General features: G+C 55.3%; 5 protein-coding genes across 5 annotated transcripts; 3 read left to right on the forward strand and 2 right to left on the reverse strand.

Annotated features, from left to right (window-relative positions):
- Positions 1-42: 42 nt before the first annotated feature.
- Positions 43-8,103, reverse strand: QC761_611410 (uncharacterized protein; the record flags this gene model as incomplete). The annotated part of the gene is made up of 2 exons (XM_062881546.1): positions 338-8,103; positions 43-270 (listed from the first exon to the last, which is right to left on the reverse strand). The coding sequence occupies exons 1-2, from the start codon at positions 5,228-5,230 to the stop codon at positions 43-45; spliced, it is 5,121 nt and encodes a 1,706-aa protein (XP_062728996.1). The 5' UTR covers positions 5,231-8,103.
- QC761_611420 (uncharacterized protein) lies at positions 5,913-7,011 on the forward strand. The gene is made up of 2 exons (XM_062881547.1): positions 5,913-6,340; positions 6,425-7,011. The coding sequence occupies exons 1-2, from the start codon at positions 6,324-6,326 to the stop codon at positions 6,870-6,872; spliced, it is 465 nt and encodes a 154-aa protein (XP_062728997.1). The 5' UTR covers positions 5,913-6,323; the 3' UTR covers positions 6,873-7,011.
- Positions 8,091-12,790, forward strand: Ptp2 (phosphotyrosine-specific ptp2-like protein). Its single transcript, XM_062881548.1, has 4 exons — positions 8,091-8,145; positions 8,273-8,540; positions 8,956-11,288; positions 11,349-12,790. The coding sequence occupies exons 3-4, from the start codon at positions 9,429-9,431 to the stop codon at positions 12,603-12,605; spliced, it is 3,117 nt and encodes a 1,038-aa protein (XP_062728998.1). The 5' UTR covers positions 8,091-8,145; positions 8,273-8,540; positions 8,956-9,428; the 3' UTR covers positions 12,606-12,790.
- On the reverse strand, positions 12,731-14,890 carry LET1 (26S protease regulatory subunit 8). Its single transcript, XM_062881549.1, has 2 exons — positions 13,966-14,890; positions 12,731-13,906 (listed from the first exon to the last, which is right to left on the reverse strand). Exons 1-2 carry the CDS (start codon positions 14,198-14,200, stop codon positions 12,972-12,974), a joined length of 1,170 nt encoding a protein of 389 aa, XP_062728999.1. The 5' UTR covers positions 14,201-14,890; the 3' UTR covers positions 12,731-12,971.
- QC761_611450 (uncharacterized protein) lies at positions 14,680-20,125 on the forward strand. Its single transcript, XM_062881550.1, has 2 exons — positions 14,680-15,813; positions 15,989-20,125. Exons 1-2 carry the CDS (start codon positions 15,660-15,662, stop codon positions 19,180-19,182), a joined length of 3,348 nt encoding a protein of 1,115 aa, XP_062729000.1. The 5' UTR covers positions 14,680-15,659; the 3' UTR covers positions 19,183-20,125.
- The last annotated feature ends 503 nt before the right edge of the window (positions 20,126-20,628 follow it).

A 20,628-nucleotide genomic window follows, 5' to 3' on the forward strand; every position in this document is an offset into this window, starting at 1 on the left:
CTGCACCAAATTGGCCCTCTGCGAGGCACCCGAGACCAGCATTCAGTAAGCAGAGTTATTGTAGTGCCCTTGGATGTGGCTCGGCACAGGCCCGGCAACAGCGCCATGCTTCATCAGTTCCACAATTTGGGAGGCAATTTTGACCATAGACTCGAGCGTGTTCAGCTGGGGGCTCTGGGGACTGACGGCCATGAGCTCTGACTGCAGCGACTGGAACTTGATCCGCATAAGCGACATGATTCTAGGTGTCACCTCGCGGGTTTGCTCATCCTACAACAACCTGGTTAGCCGTGGCTCTATGCTCAAGAGCAGACGCGGTCAAAGACGAAGTACATACCATTGAGCCGAGCTTGGACTCGAAAGCGGCCAGCAAAAACTCGAGCAAGTCAATCTTTTCCGTGAGCTTGGGAGTGTTGCTGTGGAATTCGTTGACAAGGTTGGCACCGATCGAAAGCAGCAGAAGAGGGGCTAGATTTCGCAGCATGCCCGGAGACTGCCGAGAAATAATGTGCTGGAAGACCACCTCGGCCTTGTCACCGCTGTGGAGCCACTTGAGCATGGCAGCATCGATATTATCGTTCTGCAGCATATTGTGGATGGTCTCGAGAAGCTTGTTAAGCTCGGCGGCCTCACGCTCCTCGTCACGGCCCGAGGGGGAGTACAACTGTTGGCTGGGACTGTTGAACTGGTGCTGGAGCGCCTGCTGATGAGGCTGCTGTGGACGCTGTGTTATGGGTTGAGGTGCCTGCGGATGGGTGCGGGCATGTGACACAGGCAGCTGGTGTTGATGCTGCGTGTGCTGGAAATGCTGTGACCCGTAATCCGAAGCAGTTTGACTGAAGAAGTCCGAGCTATCACGGTGACCACGGCTGTTTAATTCCTGCTTGATGGGGGTGCTTTGTTGACTTGACTGATGGACCTGTTCTCTCAAAGTCCCGAAATCCTTGGATACCTGAGACTGAACTGCTGCTAGTGATGCAACGGCGGTGGAGAGCTCCTTGGTCTGGGCAATCAGGCGATCAAGCTTGGCATCTTCGTCGCGGCGGCGTTTCTCGAGCCTCTCGAAGGCCTCGTGAATGTGCCCGTGAACATCCTCGACGATGCGCTGATGAAGACTCTGCGCTGTGGCTTTGGCCAGCTGGGGAGCAAGCGTGTTGAAGGCTTTGGTGATTTGGATCTCAACTTGCTGATCGATCCGAGCATTGACGTTGTACGAGACCTTGTCGGAGATGATCTTGATCAAGTCTGTCTGCTGCAGCGCCTGGTTGACCGAGATGGGCAGAGCTCTCTTCAACTCCTGTTGGACGGCATTGACCTGGGAGCTGGTCTGGCTGCTCAACTGTTCGGCAACGGAACGGTCGACAGAGCCGCAAATGGAGGGTATGACGTTCTTGTCAATCTGTTCAATGATCAAAGCACGGAGCACAGACTCGGTATTATCGTTGAGGACATCAGACACCATCTGTAACAAATGAGACTGGCTATTGGCAAACTCGGCGTCACGCCTCTTCTGAATCTCCTGCATCTGCTTGAGAATGTCGCTGAAGACGGTGTCGAAGCGGCTAGAAATGTTGGCGACGATGCGGGATTCCATCTTGTTGACGACGGATTCGAGGTGCTCGGAGGAAATGGCGGCTGCCGTTGAGGATGGCTCGGCAGGAGGGATCGAAGGGGGCAGGGAGGATTGGTCGCCGTTGTTGCCACGGGAAGCCTTTCCCAGTTTTTGCAAGGTAGCTCTGTTGAGCTCGGCAGCGCCGTTGGGAGCAGGGTAGTCGCGATCCGCCGCACCTGTAGCAGCCGCAGCAGCAGCAGCAGCCTGCGCTTGAGCCTGCTGAGCTGCCTTCTTCTTTCTTCCCTTCTTTTCGTTCCTTTCAGGCTGCGGCGCTGGCGTGTCGTTCTCCTCCTTTCGCTCAAACTTGGGCGGCGTCGACACGCCGGCCCCCTTCTTCTCCTCACCCTGAGAAGACGGCATCTTCTGCAGTGCTTCCTTGGCATTACGCGAGACGATGCGAATCTGGGAAGCGGTGGCGGTGTCGTTCAAGATGTTGCTGCTTTGAGCAGAGGCTTCCGCGGGCTGGAGAGGAGGAGGCGCAACAAGCTTGGAAATGGTGACCAGGCCTGTCTCGACGGCATCGGCCAAGAGAATAACCTTATTGTCCTTGGTCCAGCCGAGTTCGGCCTGCTTGACAAACAAGCAGGTCACGCCCTTGGAATGCATGGCATAGAGCTCAAACAGTGTAGGCTCATCGCCGTCGGCAGTAGCAGCAGGGTTCTCCAGCATGGTCAGGCTGCGAAGCACGCCCTTGTTGGCAAAAGAATACTCCCGGATACCACTAATGACGGCAGTAGACTCTGGCTGAGGAATCGACGAGTCTTGGGCCACGAGGCGCTGAATGTAGTCCACTTGCGACAGGTTTTTGAGCGTGTACTTAGGCGCCGAAAGATGAAGAAAGTAGATGGAGTTTCGCGTTGGGTGGCCGACCACAATCATGCTGGACGGGGCGTGGTACATGACGCTACAGACGGCGTCTGACTCCTTGTTGTGCGGGAAGTTGAACTCCTGCACCGGCTTGCCGAGAGCGAGGTCCCACAGCTGGAGGGTGTGGTTCTGCTTCATGCCCACAACCATGTAGCGCAGGGCAACACGCTTCTGGTACGGTCGGTACTTATCCAACAGCAACACAGAGGTAGGCCAGGCCTTTTCACCCTCCGGAGTGGTCGTCAGGGTGAGGAGCGGTTCCTTGATCTCGAGCGTGGTTTGTGCCGGAATGGGATTCGAACGCTCTGAGCCTTCCTTAACAGCCGTAAGGTCCCGGACGTCCCAGAACTTGACCCGCCCGCTCTTATCCAGCGAGACAACTACAGTGTCATCCTGGCTGAACGTAAAGTCCTTTCCAGCCTTGCCTGTGTTGATCTTGAGCGAGCACTGCTTCAGAAGCTTTTCAGTGTCGACCACGCGGTCGTGGGCATTCTTGAACAAGTTGTTTTCAAAGATGAACGAGGGCCAGATGATGTTGATGGACTTTCCACGGCCAACGGCAAAAAAGTCCGGATGCATGGACGAGGTGCGGGCGCGGGTCTTGAGGACGCCACCAGGTATGTCGCCACCCTCTTGCGACGAGATGGGGGGCAAAGCAAAGCCGTACTGTTCAGGATGAGCATCTTCCAAATGATCACGCTCTCCATTCTTGAGCTGGACCCAGTAAACGGTCCCACTGACGCCTGTACCAATGATGGCTTCCTTGGGATGCTCAGTCGAGGGCGAGGTGGAGATGGCAACGTTGAAGATGCGATCCTTTGTGTCGGTGAAGAGTTTGGCGTCTTTGCCGTCTTCTTGCCGGATCACGCGAAGGCCGCCAGCTTTGGACATGCCATAGGCCATGTAGGTCTCGGAGGCGGACACGAGGTTGCGATCAATCTGATCAAAGTCCTTCTTAAGCCGCGCAATGTCAAGGATGGCTTCTTCACGGAACACTGGCCGGGGCTCATCAGTCTCTTGAAGATTGATGGTGATCCAGGGTTTCATGGGAAAGTTGTACACCTTGACCGGAGCTGCGGTCTCTTCAATCACAACAATCTCGTCCGCCTCGGCGCTCTCCCAGCTGTCGGCTACAGGCTGTTGGGCAGCATGAGAACCATCCTCCACGTTATCAGACAGGTCCTTAGCGAGTTCGCTCGTGAGGGTCGACTCGATAGCTCCTCGACCATCATCATGGGCAAACTCTTGGTTCTGAGACCGGGGTCCGCTCTGGGTAGAGTGAGCAAACTCCTCCTCGGTGGCGTTATTCAGCAAATGGTCAAAGTCCTGGGCGGTTCCAGCCTGGGCTTGTTCTTGCTGAGCACGAGCGACAGCCTCCCGAGCTTCCCGGTCAACTTGCTCGGCCAGACCGTTGACGGCATCCGACACACTTTCCTTGACCTCCGATGGCCGAGCAGCAGAGGCGCTGTTGGCAACAGACGTGACGTCTACATGGTCTGACTTCTCAGCGGCGCTGGTATGGGAGAGAGGCGACGGAGCATATTCCAGCTGACGCCTGGCGCTCTCGGGGCTGTTGGCCAAGCCGCGGTCGTTGAAGGGTCTTTGCTGATGACGAGGGAGCCCTTGTTCAGGTTTCTTCAGAATCTGAATAGTCCCGGGGATGGGTCCGGCAGCTGAAGCAGGAGCGGGGGCCGAACTAGTAGGGACTGGATGACTAGTCCCGGTGGTGCTCGAAGCTCCCGGAGTGGTGGAAGACTTGGGGGTGCGATGTACCGGAGAGGAGCTAGAAAGGTCATCGAAAGGGTTGGAATAATTCCCAGCGGTACCGGATTGATGACCTGTCTGATGCGACGGATGCGCCTGGTGTGACTGGTGGGAATGAAGCGAGTGTGGAGACTCGACGTTTTTATGATCGAACTCGAACTCGGAACGCGAAGCCAGTGTGCCGACGAGTGTCGGCTCGGCAGACCGACCCCCATGGGAGCTCTCATCCTCGGCGGGGGGAGGGGTCAAAAGGCTTGGTTCTTGAGTGTCGGCATCATGTTGGCTGGGCTTGGGCCGATTCAGCAGATTGAGAAGATACTGCTGCGTGCCCGCAGCGGGCGGGGCCGACTGATTCCACGACGATGTCGAAGCGGCTTCGGGCTTGGTGGACTCGGCGTCGAGACGACCCTTCATCAGGGCCGCAAGGAGGCCAGTAGGGTCGGCAGCAGCTGGGGCCGGGGCATGGATAACCTGAGGCGCTACGTGCGCAGGAGCATAGTTGATGGGTGGCTCCCGAGCCGCAGCCGGTTGCTGCATGCTTTGCGGACCACCTTGACCACCGCTGCTGTTGAACTTGAGGAGGTTCAACAAATGTGCTGTCCGCTCGTCCCCGCCCCCGCCAGCACCACCACCGCCAATATGACGGCCTGCTCCGATGGGATTCATAAGGCCGGGGGGGAACTGAGAGCCGCCAAAGCCGACGGGTGGTGTGGGAGCTTCGGGCAGGAAGGCAGGCGAATCAATGGGAGCATGGCCTCCCGGCAGGTTGGGGGAGTCGGTATTGGAATGATGGCCGTAAAACGACTGACCAGCTGCGCCCTGACTGTAGGTACCAAATTGGGAGAATTGTTCGGGTCCAGGGCCGGATGATGGGCCGGGACTAGGAGAGGACTGCCGTCGGAGCTGGGCGAGAAGCGACTCGAAGTTGTTTGATGCATCGGTATCAGGCGCACCGTTGCCGCCGCCAGGCAACCCGTAATTGGACATGGCGAGAAGGCGCGGCGGTGGGGGGCCTTGGTTATCGAAGCCGGGCTCAAGTTACGTCAGGATGCGGAAGAGTGGTGTCGCTCAGATAGCTGGACTACAGATAGTAGTCGTCAACAACTGCTGTTGCTGCGATGACGGCCCCCTGACGACGGCAGATGGTGAACGAACAGAACACAAACGCCAAAGCGAAATCGAAGGACGGACGAAAGTGTCCAAGCGCCCGAGCGAGGTCCGACAGGTCGCGACGGGGCAGCGGTAGCGGAGGGACAAAGGGGAAGAGGAGGGGGAGGGGTGGTAGGGTAAAAAGAGGAGACAAGCAGCAGCAGGTGCAGTGCTGCAGAATTGGTACGAAGGAGATATTCTCGACGGGATTGGGGAGACGTCGTAGGTTGCCCAAAATGTGTCGAAAAATATTGCTGGGTCGCAGAGGCTGGGGAGCAGGTGTGTGGCCCGTGCTGTAGCTACACGTGTCGCACGCGGGGCACCTGGACCGTGTAGGAGGTGGTGTCACCCAGCCTGCCCAATGAGCAGCCCCGACTGTGCTGCAAGAGAAAAAAAGCAGGGCGTCCTATGGCCTAATCACCACTGGTGTTTGATATCCAACTTGAAGTTTGAAATTGCCAATATCTGTCATCACAGCAGTGCCCTCATATGTAGTGTGAGTTCCGGGTAGTCGTCCAACTATGGTAGGCTTTTTCTGACATTGGATGCAGTCTTTGCAACAGTACCTTGGGAGTGCCAAGCCGCGCCTCTTGAATCGTGATGGCGGTGATTACTTAAGCAGCCTTGCCAAGCCCGGCATCTCCAAAAATGCGGGAGGCAAAGACGCTGATTGCCTCACGTTGCGTCGCCCGGGACCGAAAAGCTCCACCATGTCATTGTTCGCCGCAATTCCTCCTCGCGATAGGTAACGCGGTAGTTCAACTCGGTGACTTGGGATTAACAGTGTCGGCCGAATTCCTCAACGACAACATTGTCCATTATCGTATTCTTCATCGCCAAACTTTGTCGCAACGACGGGAACCTCTGCCTGCTTCTCCCCAGACCCGACGCCAGCAACAACCGGTGCCCATCGCTTCGGTAATCAATCACCATGTTTTGTTTGCGCAGGTAAGCGATGACTCTTTTCTGCAACCGTGCCTCCAATTCCTGGAGAGCGACAGAACCACGCGCTGACAATGCCTCGATCAACAGTTGGCTGCCCCTCCTTTTTATACCAACCAGCGCATCGCCCGTCTTCATCTTTCTCTTCTTCCTCTGCACCTACTTTCTCAACCGCCCATGCGTCTATTGCTCGATTCTGCTCTTCATACTCTTCCTGACGTCGTGCAACTGGTCTGACCATTGCTTCTTTGACTTTGCGAGCAACTGGTTCCAGCCAAGGCTGGCTGCAAGCTACATTTACCTGCCCACCATCACGGGCTGGAACGCGACGACAGATGCTACCGCGAGCCCAAGCTCGACGACACATGTCGTTACTGACGTGCTGAATACGACTGCCGGTGCTCTTGCCACGGCGGCAGCGGACAAGATCGCTCAGACGAAGGTGGAATGGACGGGATTGGGGCTTGAGTGGCTAAGGAGTTTGCTAGGGAGGAGAGAATGGGAGATTGATTGCTTGGATCTCCATATACGACTGTGAGGCCTTCCGAGAGGCCTGTAGTGTTGTGATCTAGAGGGAATCTGTACATTGGTTGGGTTTTGTATTAAGCTGCGGTGTTGGCGCGTATACCTCTGTACCATGATGCATGGCATGGCGTTGTGTGGGACAAACATAGAGTTTAATGGCATTTTGTGTTCTTGGTGCGGCTCTGCACCGACAAACATAACAGACGACCCCCTCCCGACGGCATTCATCGTCACATTATTCTGTACAGCTACACATGCAATTCGGTTCAGGTGCCGGCAGACAGATCGGAGACTTGTATGGAAGATCAGATGTCGGATCTGACATTCCGAACCGATGTGGCTTTTCTCCAGGGACCCGGGGAGCCGGGCTCAACCTCCCAACGTGGGAACTGCTGGTGCAACCGGAAATCTTACACAGCAATGCCGAAAGAAATGAACTTGACAGGCTTGGATGTGTATGTATGTATTTACACGAGGCATTCCCGGGAGGTGTGGGACCCTGAAACCGATGAAGAAAGCCTGGCGCGCCTGGTGACAAAACGGCGGGGCTAACCGATGAGCTGGATTTCCTGGCACGCCTGGTGACGGCGGAGTGATGTGCCCGGGACGGACTGCACAAGGCAGGAATGCAGGCGGCATCAGACGGTCTTCTCGGGTCTAGAACCCGGGCTTGCATGGCAGATCAAGGACACAGCATGGCAGATATTGGCAGCCAAGCTGCCTTTGGTGGGCCTGTCCTGCTGCAGAAGCCGCAAAAAGGGTCCCGTCCAAGAGGAAACATGGCGCCATTTGTGCATTCACTGCTCCTCCGTCACCGTTCACCCTGTCATCAACCCCTCCGCCCTTGCGATAGTCGACTTTTGAAGATGTCTTTGTTGCTTGCCATATCCGTCGGCCATCGTTAGACAGCAAATCAAGCGGTACAGACACCGCAAGACAGATATAGTTGATACTCATGGTACTGTACAACATACCGAAAAGGGGTGGAAGAAAAACAGAAGGCAAGAGAAAGAAAATAGCCCCACCGCTCAAGATGAGATACTTCGCCAACTGGTGGACTTTACCTATGACGTTGGGTCTGGTTGCGATTCATGTACGTAGCGTGCAACGTGGAAGTCCACATACCCATACCCCGACTTCAGCTTCCCAGTTTCATTCCAAACCGTCACCAAAGCCCGAACCCTATGAACTGAATTTCATGATGTCCATTTTGCAAGTTAGGAACTGAGTGCGCTCCATTGTTTTCAATCATCTCTCTTTTTTTTCTTTTTTTTTCTGCCTTGCAGGTAAGGTGTTCGGCATTGTTCTTGACCCGTCCCCGGGTCTCCTCACCAAACGGAACCCCAAGTCCCGGGACAACGTTTGGACCCACCACCACCAGGCTATGACGACAGCGCTGAAAGTGACGCAAAGAAGGGCTCCACACCGTTCTTAGCCTGCACGCCGCCGCGCCAGGAACCCCCAGTGCCCACGCTCACGGCCAACAAGTTGAACAGCACCACGAACCGCCACAGTCGTCCACACGCATCAACATCCCCTCAACATCCATCCACAAGACACCACGCCTGCCCCCCGTCGCGTTCTAGAAGCACCTTCTTGCCCACCACCCAACAACGACTTTCGTCCCGACGACGCCTTCAGCCACCTCTGGTATCCCATCGTCATCGAACATAACCTGTGTGTAAGTTTAAAGTCTGAATGTTTGGGTTTGCCCTGCGCAACTGTACGAAGTGTACACTACATGCTTCAGCTCCACGGTTCAGATCACTGTTCAAGACTTTCTCTACGTCAGGAGCTTCCAGTTGCCAATTCGGGCCCGCTGATCAGTCTCATCCCATCGTTGAAAAAGCCACATCCCTGCCCATCCTGACATCAAGCGTGCATTCGTCTGCATTTCAGACACCGCAGCCATTTCACCGCATTTCTCTCACCCCCTCGTATGCGCCCCTTTAGTCCACACTAGGTTGCCCACTGGCCGAGGACCCCTTCACCTTGCCCAGCCCGGGACAGAAATCCGTCGAACCAATTTTCGTTTCCTTTCCCTTCTTCTTTCTGTTGCACTGTTCTCAATCGGCCCAGGATTGACGAATTGACAGCCCAGAGGCCATCCCGACTCGGCAGAACCCCACACTTGCAACCACCAAAACAACCACGGCTGCTTCTTAACTATCCTGGATAAGCCACCTCAGTCCGTTTCACGTACCTGGATCCAGGAACAATACAGGCGTTTCATCGCCAACCCCACCTCTTCAGCAGGTGCTTGTCGTCCGTCCTTCGCGAACATCGTGAGCCTAACGTACCCCAGCCCAGCAGCCTCAGTTAGGTTGCGGAGGCTATCGCCTAAGGCCCGGCCAGATCTTCGGGACGTGCTACGGTTTTAAAGTTCGGATCATAAAATAAGTCACTGCACATGATGGCGGCCGTGTTATGAAGCTTCAAGGCTGAGGATTCTTTTTTTGGTACATCTAGCAGGAATGCGTCACTGGCAATTCCCTGGAGGACCAACACATCATCACCATCCACCACTCAACATCCTCGCACGACGTTCTGCCACAGAACAAATCATACAATGCCTCCAGAACCAAGAGCCAGCGACCGGGCCGCGTATTACACGATGAAGACGACGACTGGTTTGTCGACGACACAAGCACCAGGTCACTCCCGCACCAACTCCCAGTCTTTCTTTTCCAACAAGGGCACCGGCACCCCATTATCTTCGCCTCGCCCGCCCCATTCTGTTGGTCAACAGTATCCCCCCAAGTCATCACCCGGTACAGGTCGAGGGAGTGCTATGGACGCTCGTACTCCGAGCCCAAATTACTTTGGTCTCGCCGTGGACTCTGGTGCCGACCCACGAGAATCGGCGCTTCTGCCGCACGAGAACTGGAGCACCCCAACGTCCTCGGTCAAGTCCTTTGCCGCTGCCATACCAAAACACTTGCCGCTAGATGCCAACCCAGAGTTTGAGGCCTTCAGGCGACAGATTGACGCAAACAAGGGGCGCTCTGGGTTTAGCCTCTCCGCCACACACTTCAACATCACAAGTGGAGGCCCGTTCGCTCCGACAGTATCAACCCCTTCTGCCCAACAACGGCCTCGCCCACCACGATCACAAACCCATGGATGTAATTTGCCAGAAAACCCGCTGCCGCGGCCATCACTACCAACAGAGTCCGGCAGCTGGGGGCCGGGGGACAACCCCTGCCAGCCAGCCGTGGAAAAGGACAGTTATCAAGGTGCGCCCCACCTCTCGACAGAGTCGAGGCTTGGGATCAAGGGATTCAAAAATCCTCCTTTTTTCCTGGGTCTTGCAAAGCCGCCGAGCCAGGAGTGGGAGAAACTCAACTCATCCATCTCCGAAGCAAGCGGTCGACCCGGCCGCAAAATTGAGACGCCCTCGCCTACTTTCAGCCAACAGACACATGACGGTCAGCAGGCAACACAAGGATGCGGCGAGCCTGACATGATCCCACCAACGGCGCTCAAACAACTCCTGGATAAGAGCAAAGGGGAAGACCTTCTGCTGCTAGACATCAGGGTTTCTCCCCAGTTTGCTCAAGCGAGGATCAAGGGCGCCCTGAACCTGTGTATTCCAACCACCCTGTTGAAGAGGGCAACCTTCAACCTCGAGAAGCTTCAACAGACTTTCCAGGCAGACCGGGACCAGGACAAGTTCGCCAAGTGGCAGACATCGAGTCATCTGGTTGTGTACGATGCCGCGTCCGCCGACAAGCGTGACGCGACCTCGGCTCTGAACATGATCAAAAAGTTCACCAACGAGGGCTATTCGGGAACCACGAGCATTCTACGCGGTGGCTTTAACGCCTTTGTCTTGGCGTATCCAAACTTAGTCGATCGCTCATCAAACATGATATCACCCAGCCTGTCACTAGGTGGCGCAGGTTCTGCTACGAATGGTACACGAACAAATGTCCCGCCTGTCATTGGCGGAGTCATGCTGCCGACCACAAACGACAAGATAGATCCATTTTTCAGCAACATCCGCCAAAACCAAGACCTTGTTGATGGTGTTGGCCAGATGGATGTTGGGGTTCCGACAGGGCTTGATAAGAATAGGCTACCGCGCTGGCTCCAGGAGGCCATCGAGATCAGCGACCATGGTAAGCGGGTATCGGACAAGTTTCTGCGGATCGAGCTTACAGAGCAGTCCCGCATGAAGCTTGCCTATGCTGCCTTTGCGAGCTCGAAAAATCACGGTCCCCGGACCGAGACCCAGGTGCGGTTGTCTGGGGTTGAACAGGGTGGAAAGAACCGGTACAAGGATATCTTGCCGTTTGAACACGCACGTGTGAAGCTTCAGGGCCGCCCAGAGGGAGCATGCGATTATGTAAATGCCAGCCACATCCAGGCCAAGCGGAGTTACAAGCGTTATATCGCCAGCCAAGGACCCCTGCCGGCGACGTTTGAGGTATGTCCAGTGATCCTTTGATTTACTTTGTCCCGCCGCCAGGTCTAACTCTTCCCACAGGACTTTTGGTCGGTGGTCTGGGACAATGATGTACGCGTCATCGTCATGTTGACTGCCGAATCGGAAGGGGGTCAACTCAAGTGCCACCCCTATTGGAAAGGCAGGGACTTCGGTCCTGTCCGGCTTCGTCTGCTGTCCGAAAAAAAGATATCGTTGGATATTGACAAGCATCGGGCCGGATCGACCGCCGCGAACGATGAATCTGCTCCAACCCAGTCGAACGACCACGCCTCCACCATCCCTGAAGGAGGCCGTCGACGTGCCCATACCACAACCACGCCGAACTCCAAGACACCGGGATCCCAATATGGCACCACCCAGGCGGCCGAAACTCCTTTCGTCACGATCCGAAAGTTCGCTCTAAGCCATGCAATGGAACCCTTCGCCCCCATTCGAGAGATTACCCATCTCCACTACACTTCATGGCCTGACTTTGGTGCACCAGCCCAACCAAGCCATTTGCTCGCGCTGGTGGAATTAGCGAATGTCATGCAACGCGCCGCCCTCCCCAACGACCCTACAGTGACGACGTCACAGGCGCAACCTCGTCATGACAGCGGCAGCTACTTTGACCCGTCCCCCCCACTCCGACCAGACAGCCTGAGCACCACTGTTCAGCGTACCTCCTATGACGCGCCTGAGCCTGTCGAGAAAAGTCGTCCCATGCTAGTTCACTGCTCGGCCGGGTGTGGCCGAACAGGAGCCTTTTGTACGGTGGACAGCGTAATCGACATGCTCAAGCGGCAGCGGCAGCAGCAACAACAGCACTCTGTGGCCGCGCAGGCGTCATCCTCGACTGTTCACCGGTGCAGTTCTAACAAACGGACATCCCAAGACGGCTGGGACGATGATGACGACGACGGTAGAGGTAAGCGTCTCGCACTCCAGCAAGACCGAGACACAAGGGTGGATCCAGAGGGAGATGTGACAATGGCCATGGATGAAGGCTTTGTCGTTCTCCCACGCCAAACGGCAGCACCGTCGCCTTTCACATCCCAAGCAAACGGGTTCCCCGGGTTCAGTGGTGGCGGGGAGAGCATAGACACGGCCTGGCTGGAGGACGACAGCGTTGATCTTATTGCCCGGACAGTAGAGGACTTTAGAGGGCAGAGATTGAGCATGGTGCAGAGCTTGAGGCAGTTTGTGCTGTGCTACGAGACAGTGCTGGAGTGGATCTGGAGGGTGGAGGAAGGTGGTGGCGCAGGGGGGGGTCTGCTTGGTCGAGCGAGAGGAAGGAGTGGCAGTTTGGCTTTTTGATGCAATGGTGTCGACAACAAGTGGTTGATATATATATACAGCCATCCAAGGCTCTGCCTGGAAGCGTAGGCTAGAGAAGGCCGCTGTTCTTCCCCGGTAGCGGCGTTCTGCAGTTTAGCTTTGGCGGCGTGGAATACCTAGATATTAGGCGGAACTACGGCTTACTAGGAATAATAAGACGAAAAAGACTTCGACTAAGGTTGGATCCCAGACTGTGACGAGTAATGAATTCGTGCCCTTGTGGATGTGACACCTGGATACTTGAATTGTTCTAATTGTACATGTAGCAGCACTAAACAACCCAGGATGCAATCTTGCAAAGCCGCGCCTGCTCTTTTCAGTTTCCCCCCAACGCCAGACTGAAAATTAACGCCACAACTTGGCCAAAGACACCTCCTTGTCGTCGTGCTTGTTCAGAATCTTGGCCGTCGCCAGCTCAAAGTCCTCCTGCGTGACATGCACACGCCTCTCGCGAAGGGCATACATGCCCGCCTCGGTACACACGCCCTTCAACTCGGCCCCCGAACAGCCATTCATCTTCTCGGCAATCTTGGTCAGGTTGATCCCGCGTGTCAGGTTCATTTTGCGGCTGTGGATTCGCAGAATATCGGCTCTGGCTTCCACGCTCGGGGGCGGGAACTCGATCTTTCGGTCGATGCGCCCCGGGCGCAGGAGGGCTGGGTCTAGGATATCGAGACGGTTCGTTGCCATAATCACCTTGATGTTCTTGGTTGGCTCGAAACCGTCGAGCTGGTTGAGGAGCTCCAACATGGTGCGCTGGACTTCCGAGTCGCCACCCGAGGACCCTTCGACACGGGAAGAGCCGATGGAGTCGATTTCGTCCATAAAGATGATGGAGGGAGCGTGCTCACGGGCCATGATGAAAAGCTCTCGGACCATGCGCGAACCCTCACCAATGTACTTTTGAACCAGTTCAGAGCCGGAGACACGGATAAACTTGCAGTCTGTGTGATGGGCCACCGCGCGAGCCAAAAGAGTCTTTCCCGTTCCAGGGGGGCCGTAGAGGAGGACACCCTTTGGTTGGGCAATGCCGAGAGACTCAAAGAGCTCTGGATGTTTGAGCCCGAGCTCGATGACCTCCTTGATTTCCTTGATTTGTTGGTCGAGACCGCCGATCATGTCGTAGGTGCTATCGGGAACCTTTTCGACCATCATTAGAGATACGAGGGGATCGACCGAGGAAGGAAGCATCTTCTCGAGCTTGTAGGAGTCGGACAGCAAGGTTACGCGCTTGCCAGGTGTGAGTTTAGTGATGTCGACCGAGTCGGCAATGTCAACAACTGCACACGACAAGTGTCAGTTGTAGCTCGCGGAGAAAAGCAGCAAGACCGAGACCTACCGTATTTGCCCTCGGGATGCACCTTGACCAGAACCTTCTTGGTGCCCATCACCTTGACGACCTCGCCCACGTACGAGCCCGGTTGTTGTAGCAGACCAAGCTCTTCTCTGAGCAGGCGTACCCGGGAATTGTAGTCATTGCGCTGGGCTTCGAGACGACGGAGAACGGCTTGACCCTTGAGGATCTCGAGTTGCATCGACTCAATCTTGTGGTGGTAGTAGTTGTCGAGCGCCATGGTGACAGCGGTTTATGATACCGTTGGCGGGGAGGCGGGACTTGATGGGTTGTTGTGGCGGTTAAGCAAATGTCGGGTATTGGTAGATTGTTGAAAGAAGAGATGGACCTGTAAGATGGACTGGAACAATTTGGGTAGAGCGTGAGAAATAAGATAGCTCGTTGTGGCTCGTGTGTCGTCGGTTGGAATTCAATGTTGAAGCTGTTGCCCCAGGCCGCCTCCACTGGCGAAATCAGCCATCGAAGGCAGCTCAGGTCGACGCAATGCGGGCCTGGGCACCGAGCTGCCACCGCCTGGTGCCAAGCCTTTGTCACAGCTGCAAGCAGATAAGGCCAGTGCACGTGACCTGCGGCTCTCTTTGCTTGTCGGAAATCGGTGCTAGGCTATCCCGCCAGAGCTTCAATTAGGTAAGCCTAACTCTGAGATGGGGCTGTGATGTCACCGCCAAGGGATTGTCCATGATACCGTGTTGTGGGTAGGTCTTTGAAATCAAAATATGATAATTCATGGCTATTTGGAGCTCCCACAATTTACCTTATCTCAGCATGGACGGCCGAAGTATTGCTAGCAGTGTGAGGGGTTCTCATTAGCAGTGATCCCCAATCTATATTCGTGCCTATTTTGAAGCCGTTTCTCGGATCATTGCCGAACGAGACGCGGAGAACCAGAGCAGGAAAGTCAGCGAGTTCGACAGACAGCTATGTAAATATAGACTTTGGCAACATGGGCACGGTCATGGTCCCAGGGCTGAGCCTGCGGCACATCCCGGTTTTGATGGGCGGTGGTCTGCCATTTGGAGGTACTTGCTGCCAATCGCTAAACGGCGTCAAACCCGGCATCGCCGCACGCTGTGTCGCTGGCCAGCGCTGGAGGTTACATCGCCCACATCGCCCACATCGCGCGCTGCAGTGGATTGCAGCTTCGTTCAAGTTCCACCCCTCGTGCTGCTGCGTTTGGCGGGCACTCCCGTGATATTTCACTGTTTCACTACACTCTGGTGGGTAGTGTATAATGATAGACAGGAAGCAGGTGACGGAATAAAACCGCGCGTTAGGCCATAGGGCACCCTCCCATGCTGCCTTGTGTTTTGGCTGCTTCCCTCAGGTTCCTTATCTCCCGCCTGTTGTCTGCTATCGCAGCCGGTGTTTCGTCTTGTGCCGACCTGCGCCTCTCTGCCGCCATCCTTCCTTCAATTCTGTCGCGCCTGCTCCTTTTCACCAGAGACTGTCCCAGGTCCTTGCCGCGACGGCTCTGTGCAACTGCCATGCAAACCGAAGCCTGAAATCGCTTGTCGTTGGTCGACTCATCCTTTTCCCAACCTCTCCAAGTCCGCCGTCTTTCAGCGGCCACCTCGAGCCGAGATTGATCAGCACCACAGCATCAGCGAGGACCGCGGCGTCCTCCAACAATTTGCTTTCTCGCTTGTCACCACTCGGATACGCAGTACCTAGACATAACCATGGATTCTAGCCCACAGAAAGATGACGCCTCGGCGACCGACCAATCCCCAACAGACACCCGCCGCCCATCACGGTACGAGTCCATCACCGGTCAAGACGATCGCATGGATGAGAGCTTCCAGTCGACGGATACTGTGCGGAGAAAGCCAGAAGGTGGGTAGAATCAGATGTCAAGAAACCCTTGAGAACTCCACCAGCCTGGCCACGTTCTTGGCATTCCTGGGGTGACCACCTTTGTTGACGTCTTGGGTCCCCTCACGCCATTGCTGTCTTTGGGGATTTGAGCATGTTGCTGACTCGTTTCGTATTTTCTTCTCTCGATACACAGACTCAACCATGCAAAGCCCGAACCTGGCCAGCGGCGCATTTACAGACCCGGGCCAGTCCAGTCGAACCACATCAGTCACCGTACGCTCGCCATTGCTAGGCCCGCGAACACGCCCACGAAAACCCGCCATGCCGCGTCGTACATCGACGACAGCCCAGGCACCGCACCGAGGAGGTGTGTACTCGGTTGACGACGGTATCGCCGAGGTCGAGGCGGATGCTGTCGAGCGCCAGCACAGCTATGCCACCTCTGTTCGGAGACGCACCCATGCTCCACCGTCGCTCTCGCGAGTCCATTCCAGGGACGAGGATGGCCCCAGCGAATGGCCCGAAGAACAGCACGAACAAGGCAGCACGGTGCCGGGGGTCGACAACGGTGAGCAGCGTTTGGACGAGCAGGTTTCGGACGAGACTCCGGCCGAGGATGACGGCGAAATCAGCGACGCCGAAAGCTTCACCCTCAAGGACCGCCAACAAGCGATTAACCAAACCCATCCGTTTGGCATCAGGCTATGGAAACCAGCTCTGTACAAGAAGGATCGTTCGGTGCAAAAGAACGCCGAGGCAGACGTGCATTCGTCGCCGGGTGGGCACGTTAGCAGCTGGCTACTGTTCTTCGACATCATATGGACCCTCGCCTTTGGTTGGTGGATGGCTCTGTTCGCCTTTGTCGGCGCCGTCATCTGCTTCTGCTTTGCTGCTGCCCCCAGCGGCCGGGAGTACGGCCGTGTCTTATGGGGTCTGGCAGGGTATTTGTTTTACCCCTTTGGCAAGTTTGTGCGTCTGGAGCAGCAGGAGGCTTACCTGGAGGAAGACTTGGGCGAAGGCAGGAGCATCAGCGAGTATGAGCAATGGCAAAGCGGCGACCTCGAGTATGGCCGGCTCTTCTTTGGCCCGGACAGCAACCGCTCCATCATTGGCCGATCCCGCAGGAGTCTTGATTCGGAACCGGACGAGACGGAGAGCCTTTTGTCGAGGGGCCGTGGGCGAGGTTCGAATTCTGATCTGCCACGGATGAAGCGACGCTTGTTTGGCCGTGGTCAGTGGAACATCGGTCGTGTCGTCTTCTTCCTTTTCTTTTACTTCCTGATCACGCCCTCTCTGTTCATCGTGTCGGCTATCTGCTGGTTTTTGGTGTTTTGGATTCCCATGGGCAAGGTCACAATGCTCTTGTTTTCGCATCTCCGCCGCCATCCACTAGCACTGTCCTTCGAGTCCGATATGGCCTCTGCCAGAGCACCGGCTGGTCTCCAGTCTTCGATTCTGGTCTGCACCTATCGAGCTGTCGGCCTCAAATATTGGAAATACACGATTGACGGAACGAACATCTTTCTGATCAACCTCTTGGCCGTGGTCGGTTTTGTCGTTGTGGACTGGCTTGTGTTACATCAGGCCCTGGGCGTCCACAACTTCTTCACCTCGTCGGCCTTCTTGTTCATTTCCGGCCTGCTGTCCATCATTCCCCTTGCCTACTTTATTGGCCAGGCTGTCGCATCCATCTCGGCCCAGTCCTCCATGGGTCTTGGTGCTGCCATCAACGCCTTCTTCTCCACCATTGTCGAGGTCTTTCTCTACTGCGTGGCTCTGCGCCAGGGCAAAGCTCAGCTCGTAGAAGGCAGCATTGTTGGCAGCATCTTTGCCGGCATCCTATTCCTCCCCGGTCTTTCCATGTGCTGCGGAGCCATCAAGCGCAAAACCCAGCGCTTCAACTCGAGATCGGCCGGCGTGACATCGACCATGCTCCTCTTTGCCGTCATCGCCGCGTTTGGCCCGACTCTGTTTTACCAAATCTACGGAACCCACGAACTGACCTGCCAGGACTGCACCAACTTTGACCACCCTAACCGGGGCGGCGGTGTTCTTCGGGACTGCCGCCGTTGTTACTTTTCGCAGACGCCTGCTATTAATGATCGTTTCTATCTCCAGGCGGTGCGTCCCTACTGCTACCTTGCCGCGGGCATGTTATTCTTGTCATACGCTATTGGCCTATGGTTTACACTCCGCACGCACGCCGCCGTCATCTGGAACACTGACGTGGACGAGAAGAAGCACGAGGATCAGCCCACTGCCCATAGCACAACCAGGCCATCACACACCATGTCTGTCGGCGACGCCAGCGGTGCCGACATTCGCGACTCCCATTTGTACAAGCGCATTCTCGGTCAATCCCTGCGTCAGGTCGGGCATATCCCCAAGCTGGATGAGCAGTCTCGCAACAGCTCAACCTTGTCGGCAGGCAAGCCCAATGGAACTCCGCATGTCGTCCCTCCCAAATCCACCAGCTACGGAACGGAAACGCTGGGGACTAACATGAATATCCCGGGATTCAGTGATGCCGAGAATAACAACCTCGTCCATCAGGTGGCAGAGATTGCCGCCACCGCGGCAACAGTGGCGGCGAGAAATGTGCAGAGGCCCCGACAGATGTCTCATCATGCCTCTACCGTTTCGGCCACTGGTCATGGATCTGCTTCTGGAAGCCGTTCGGGCGCCTCTCGTCCCACTACAGTCTCGATTGGCGAGGATCTTGGGGAGTCTGGCCCGGGATCGGGTGGCCACGGCGGTCATGACGCGCCCAATTGGAGCCGTCTGAAGAGTTCCGTCATTTTGATGGGTGCCACGGTTCTCTACGCCATTGTTGCCGAGATCTTGGTCGACACAGTGGATGTTGTTCTGGAAAATTTTGAGATTGACGAAAAGTTCCTCGGGATCACGCTTTTTGCCCTTGTGCCCAACACCACTGAGTTCCTGAACGCCATTTCGTTTGCCATGAACGGCAACATTGCCCTGTCCATGGAGATTGGTTCCGCCTACGCCCTCCAGGTCTGCCTCCTGCAGATTCCGGCACTCGTCTTGTTTTCAGCCCTCTATCCTCCCGTCGGCGTTCCCATGGAGGATGTCGCCAAGTTCACCTTCAGTCTGCTTTTCCCGCAGTGGGACATGGTGACGGTGATCCTGTGCGTCTTCTTGCTCAGTTACATGTACGGCGAAGGAAAGAGCAATTACTTCAAGGGCAGCATCCTGTTGCTCAGCTATCTGGTGGTGATCATCGGCTTCTACTTTAGCGGCTATGGAACTAGTTTTGAGAGCCCGCAGAGCACTGTCAGTCGATTCGACACAATGGGTAGTGACGGTCAGTGGATGAGCTACAAGTACAAGACGGTCGGAAGGAGTACGTCTGGTGTGGCTTTTTGATGTTCTGTATCCCTCTGCTCTCGACGCGCAACATCGGATTTCATCTTTAACACTGCATATGCTAACATGGCCTCACAACAGAGGGCATCACAGCACAACAGCCTTGATTATTCACAATACCCTCTCTCTGAAATACAGTTCAGCGTCTACCTTTTGTTTCTTTTTTATTTCCTTTTTCTTGATGCTCATTATCACTGGTATGAGGACGTCCGGGCGGGGAGTTGGGGCGTTGTGTATTGTTCGGCAAGATTGTACTTAGAATGACGGGCGGGCATGAGAATTACAAGACATGTCCAACAACAAAATGGTGTATGCAGGAAGGGGAGGAGGCAGGCCGGTTTATCGGTGAGGAGGTACGGCAGTTAACCTAGTGAGGAGAGAATAATGTGACTACCTACGAATATAACATTCACGAGAGACTCGTGTCCGGTGCATGATAACCATCGTAAAGATGGATGGCTTTTCATTGGTGGGAACGTTGCGATGCAGTGTTCTCCTAGTCATTGCCGTCGGCCGGCAGTTGGGGAAGCTCAGCCACATCCGTTGTAGCATTCGATCCTTTTTGCTACGGCTTTTGATCAAGTGCCATGGTTTCATTCAATCTGGGGTCAAAATCGAGAGCTACGATTGGCTGCAATACTGCTTGGTGTAGGTATCACATTAATGGCCATATCACTCCGCACACCGTTTGGCTATGCCCTCATAATTGATGGGGAGGGTGAGTGTCCAGTCGAAGCGAAATGGCAGCTTTGACAACCAAGTGCCACAGGGGCGCTCAATCAGAGGCACAAAAATGTTTATCAACAGGGTGAGATATAATTTAATCGATTTTATTCTTGGTTTTCTATAGCTGCTCTATCACCGCTTCTCAACACTAGAACTATCATCTGGCCCCGTCAGTCACTCCGCGGGCCATTAGCGGACAAATCTATGGCCTCCTCCCGTTCAATACCCTGTAGGTCAATTAAGGGCTCAGGGCACACTCTATCAGTGGTGGCCGTCGATAGCAAAAACGAGATCTGCAATTCCTTGCAAAAGCCGGCGATATGACTGCAAGACCAGTGCTGCATTCCGATAGGCTGAGGAGAGAACGGATCAAAATTTGGCTAAACCACAAATGCCGATGATCTATTGCGGGACTTGATATCCTGGAGATATCACCTCTGGTGACGTCTTATTCGTCGAAGTGTTATCATATGAGAGTATTCGGTACTTAAATTCCCATACTAAAGGCAGCGAAGTTGATGCGGAAGCTGGTCCTCAATGCCAGTCGACCAAAAGAGAAGGACGTAGACCAAGATCGGCACAAGCCTCGTCGCAGGTAAACTGTTTTGCCTCTCAAACCGCTGGCACTTGGTGGAGAGTTTGTTGATCATTGGGAAACCGTCAGACAATCATCACGGTGGTCCTTTCCAGGCAGGCCTTGGTAGGTACATAGAACAAGAT

The sequence above is a fragment of the Podospora bellae-mahoneyi genome, chromosome 6 (genome assembly GCF_035222275.1).
Source record: "Podospora bellae-mahoneyi strain CBS 112042 chromosome 6, whole genome shotgun sequence".
Lineage (NCBI taxonomy): Eukaryota > Fungi > Ascomycota > Sordariomycetes > Sordariales > Podosporaceae > Podospora > Podospora bellae-mahoneyi.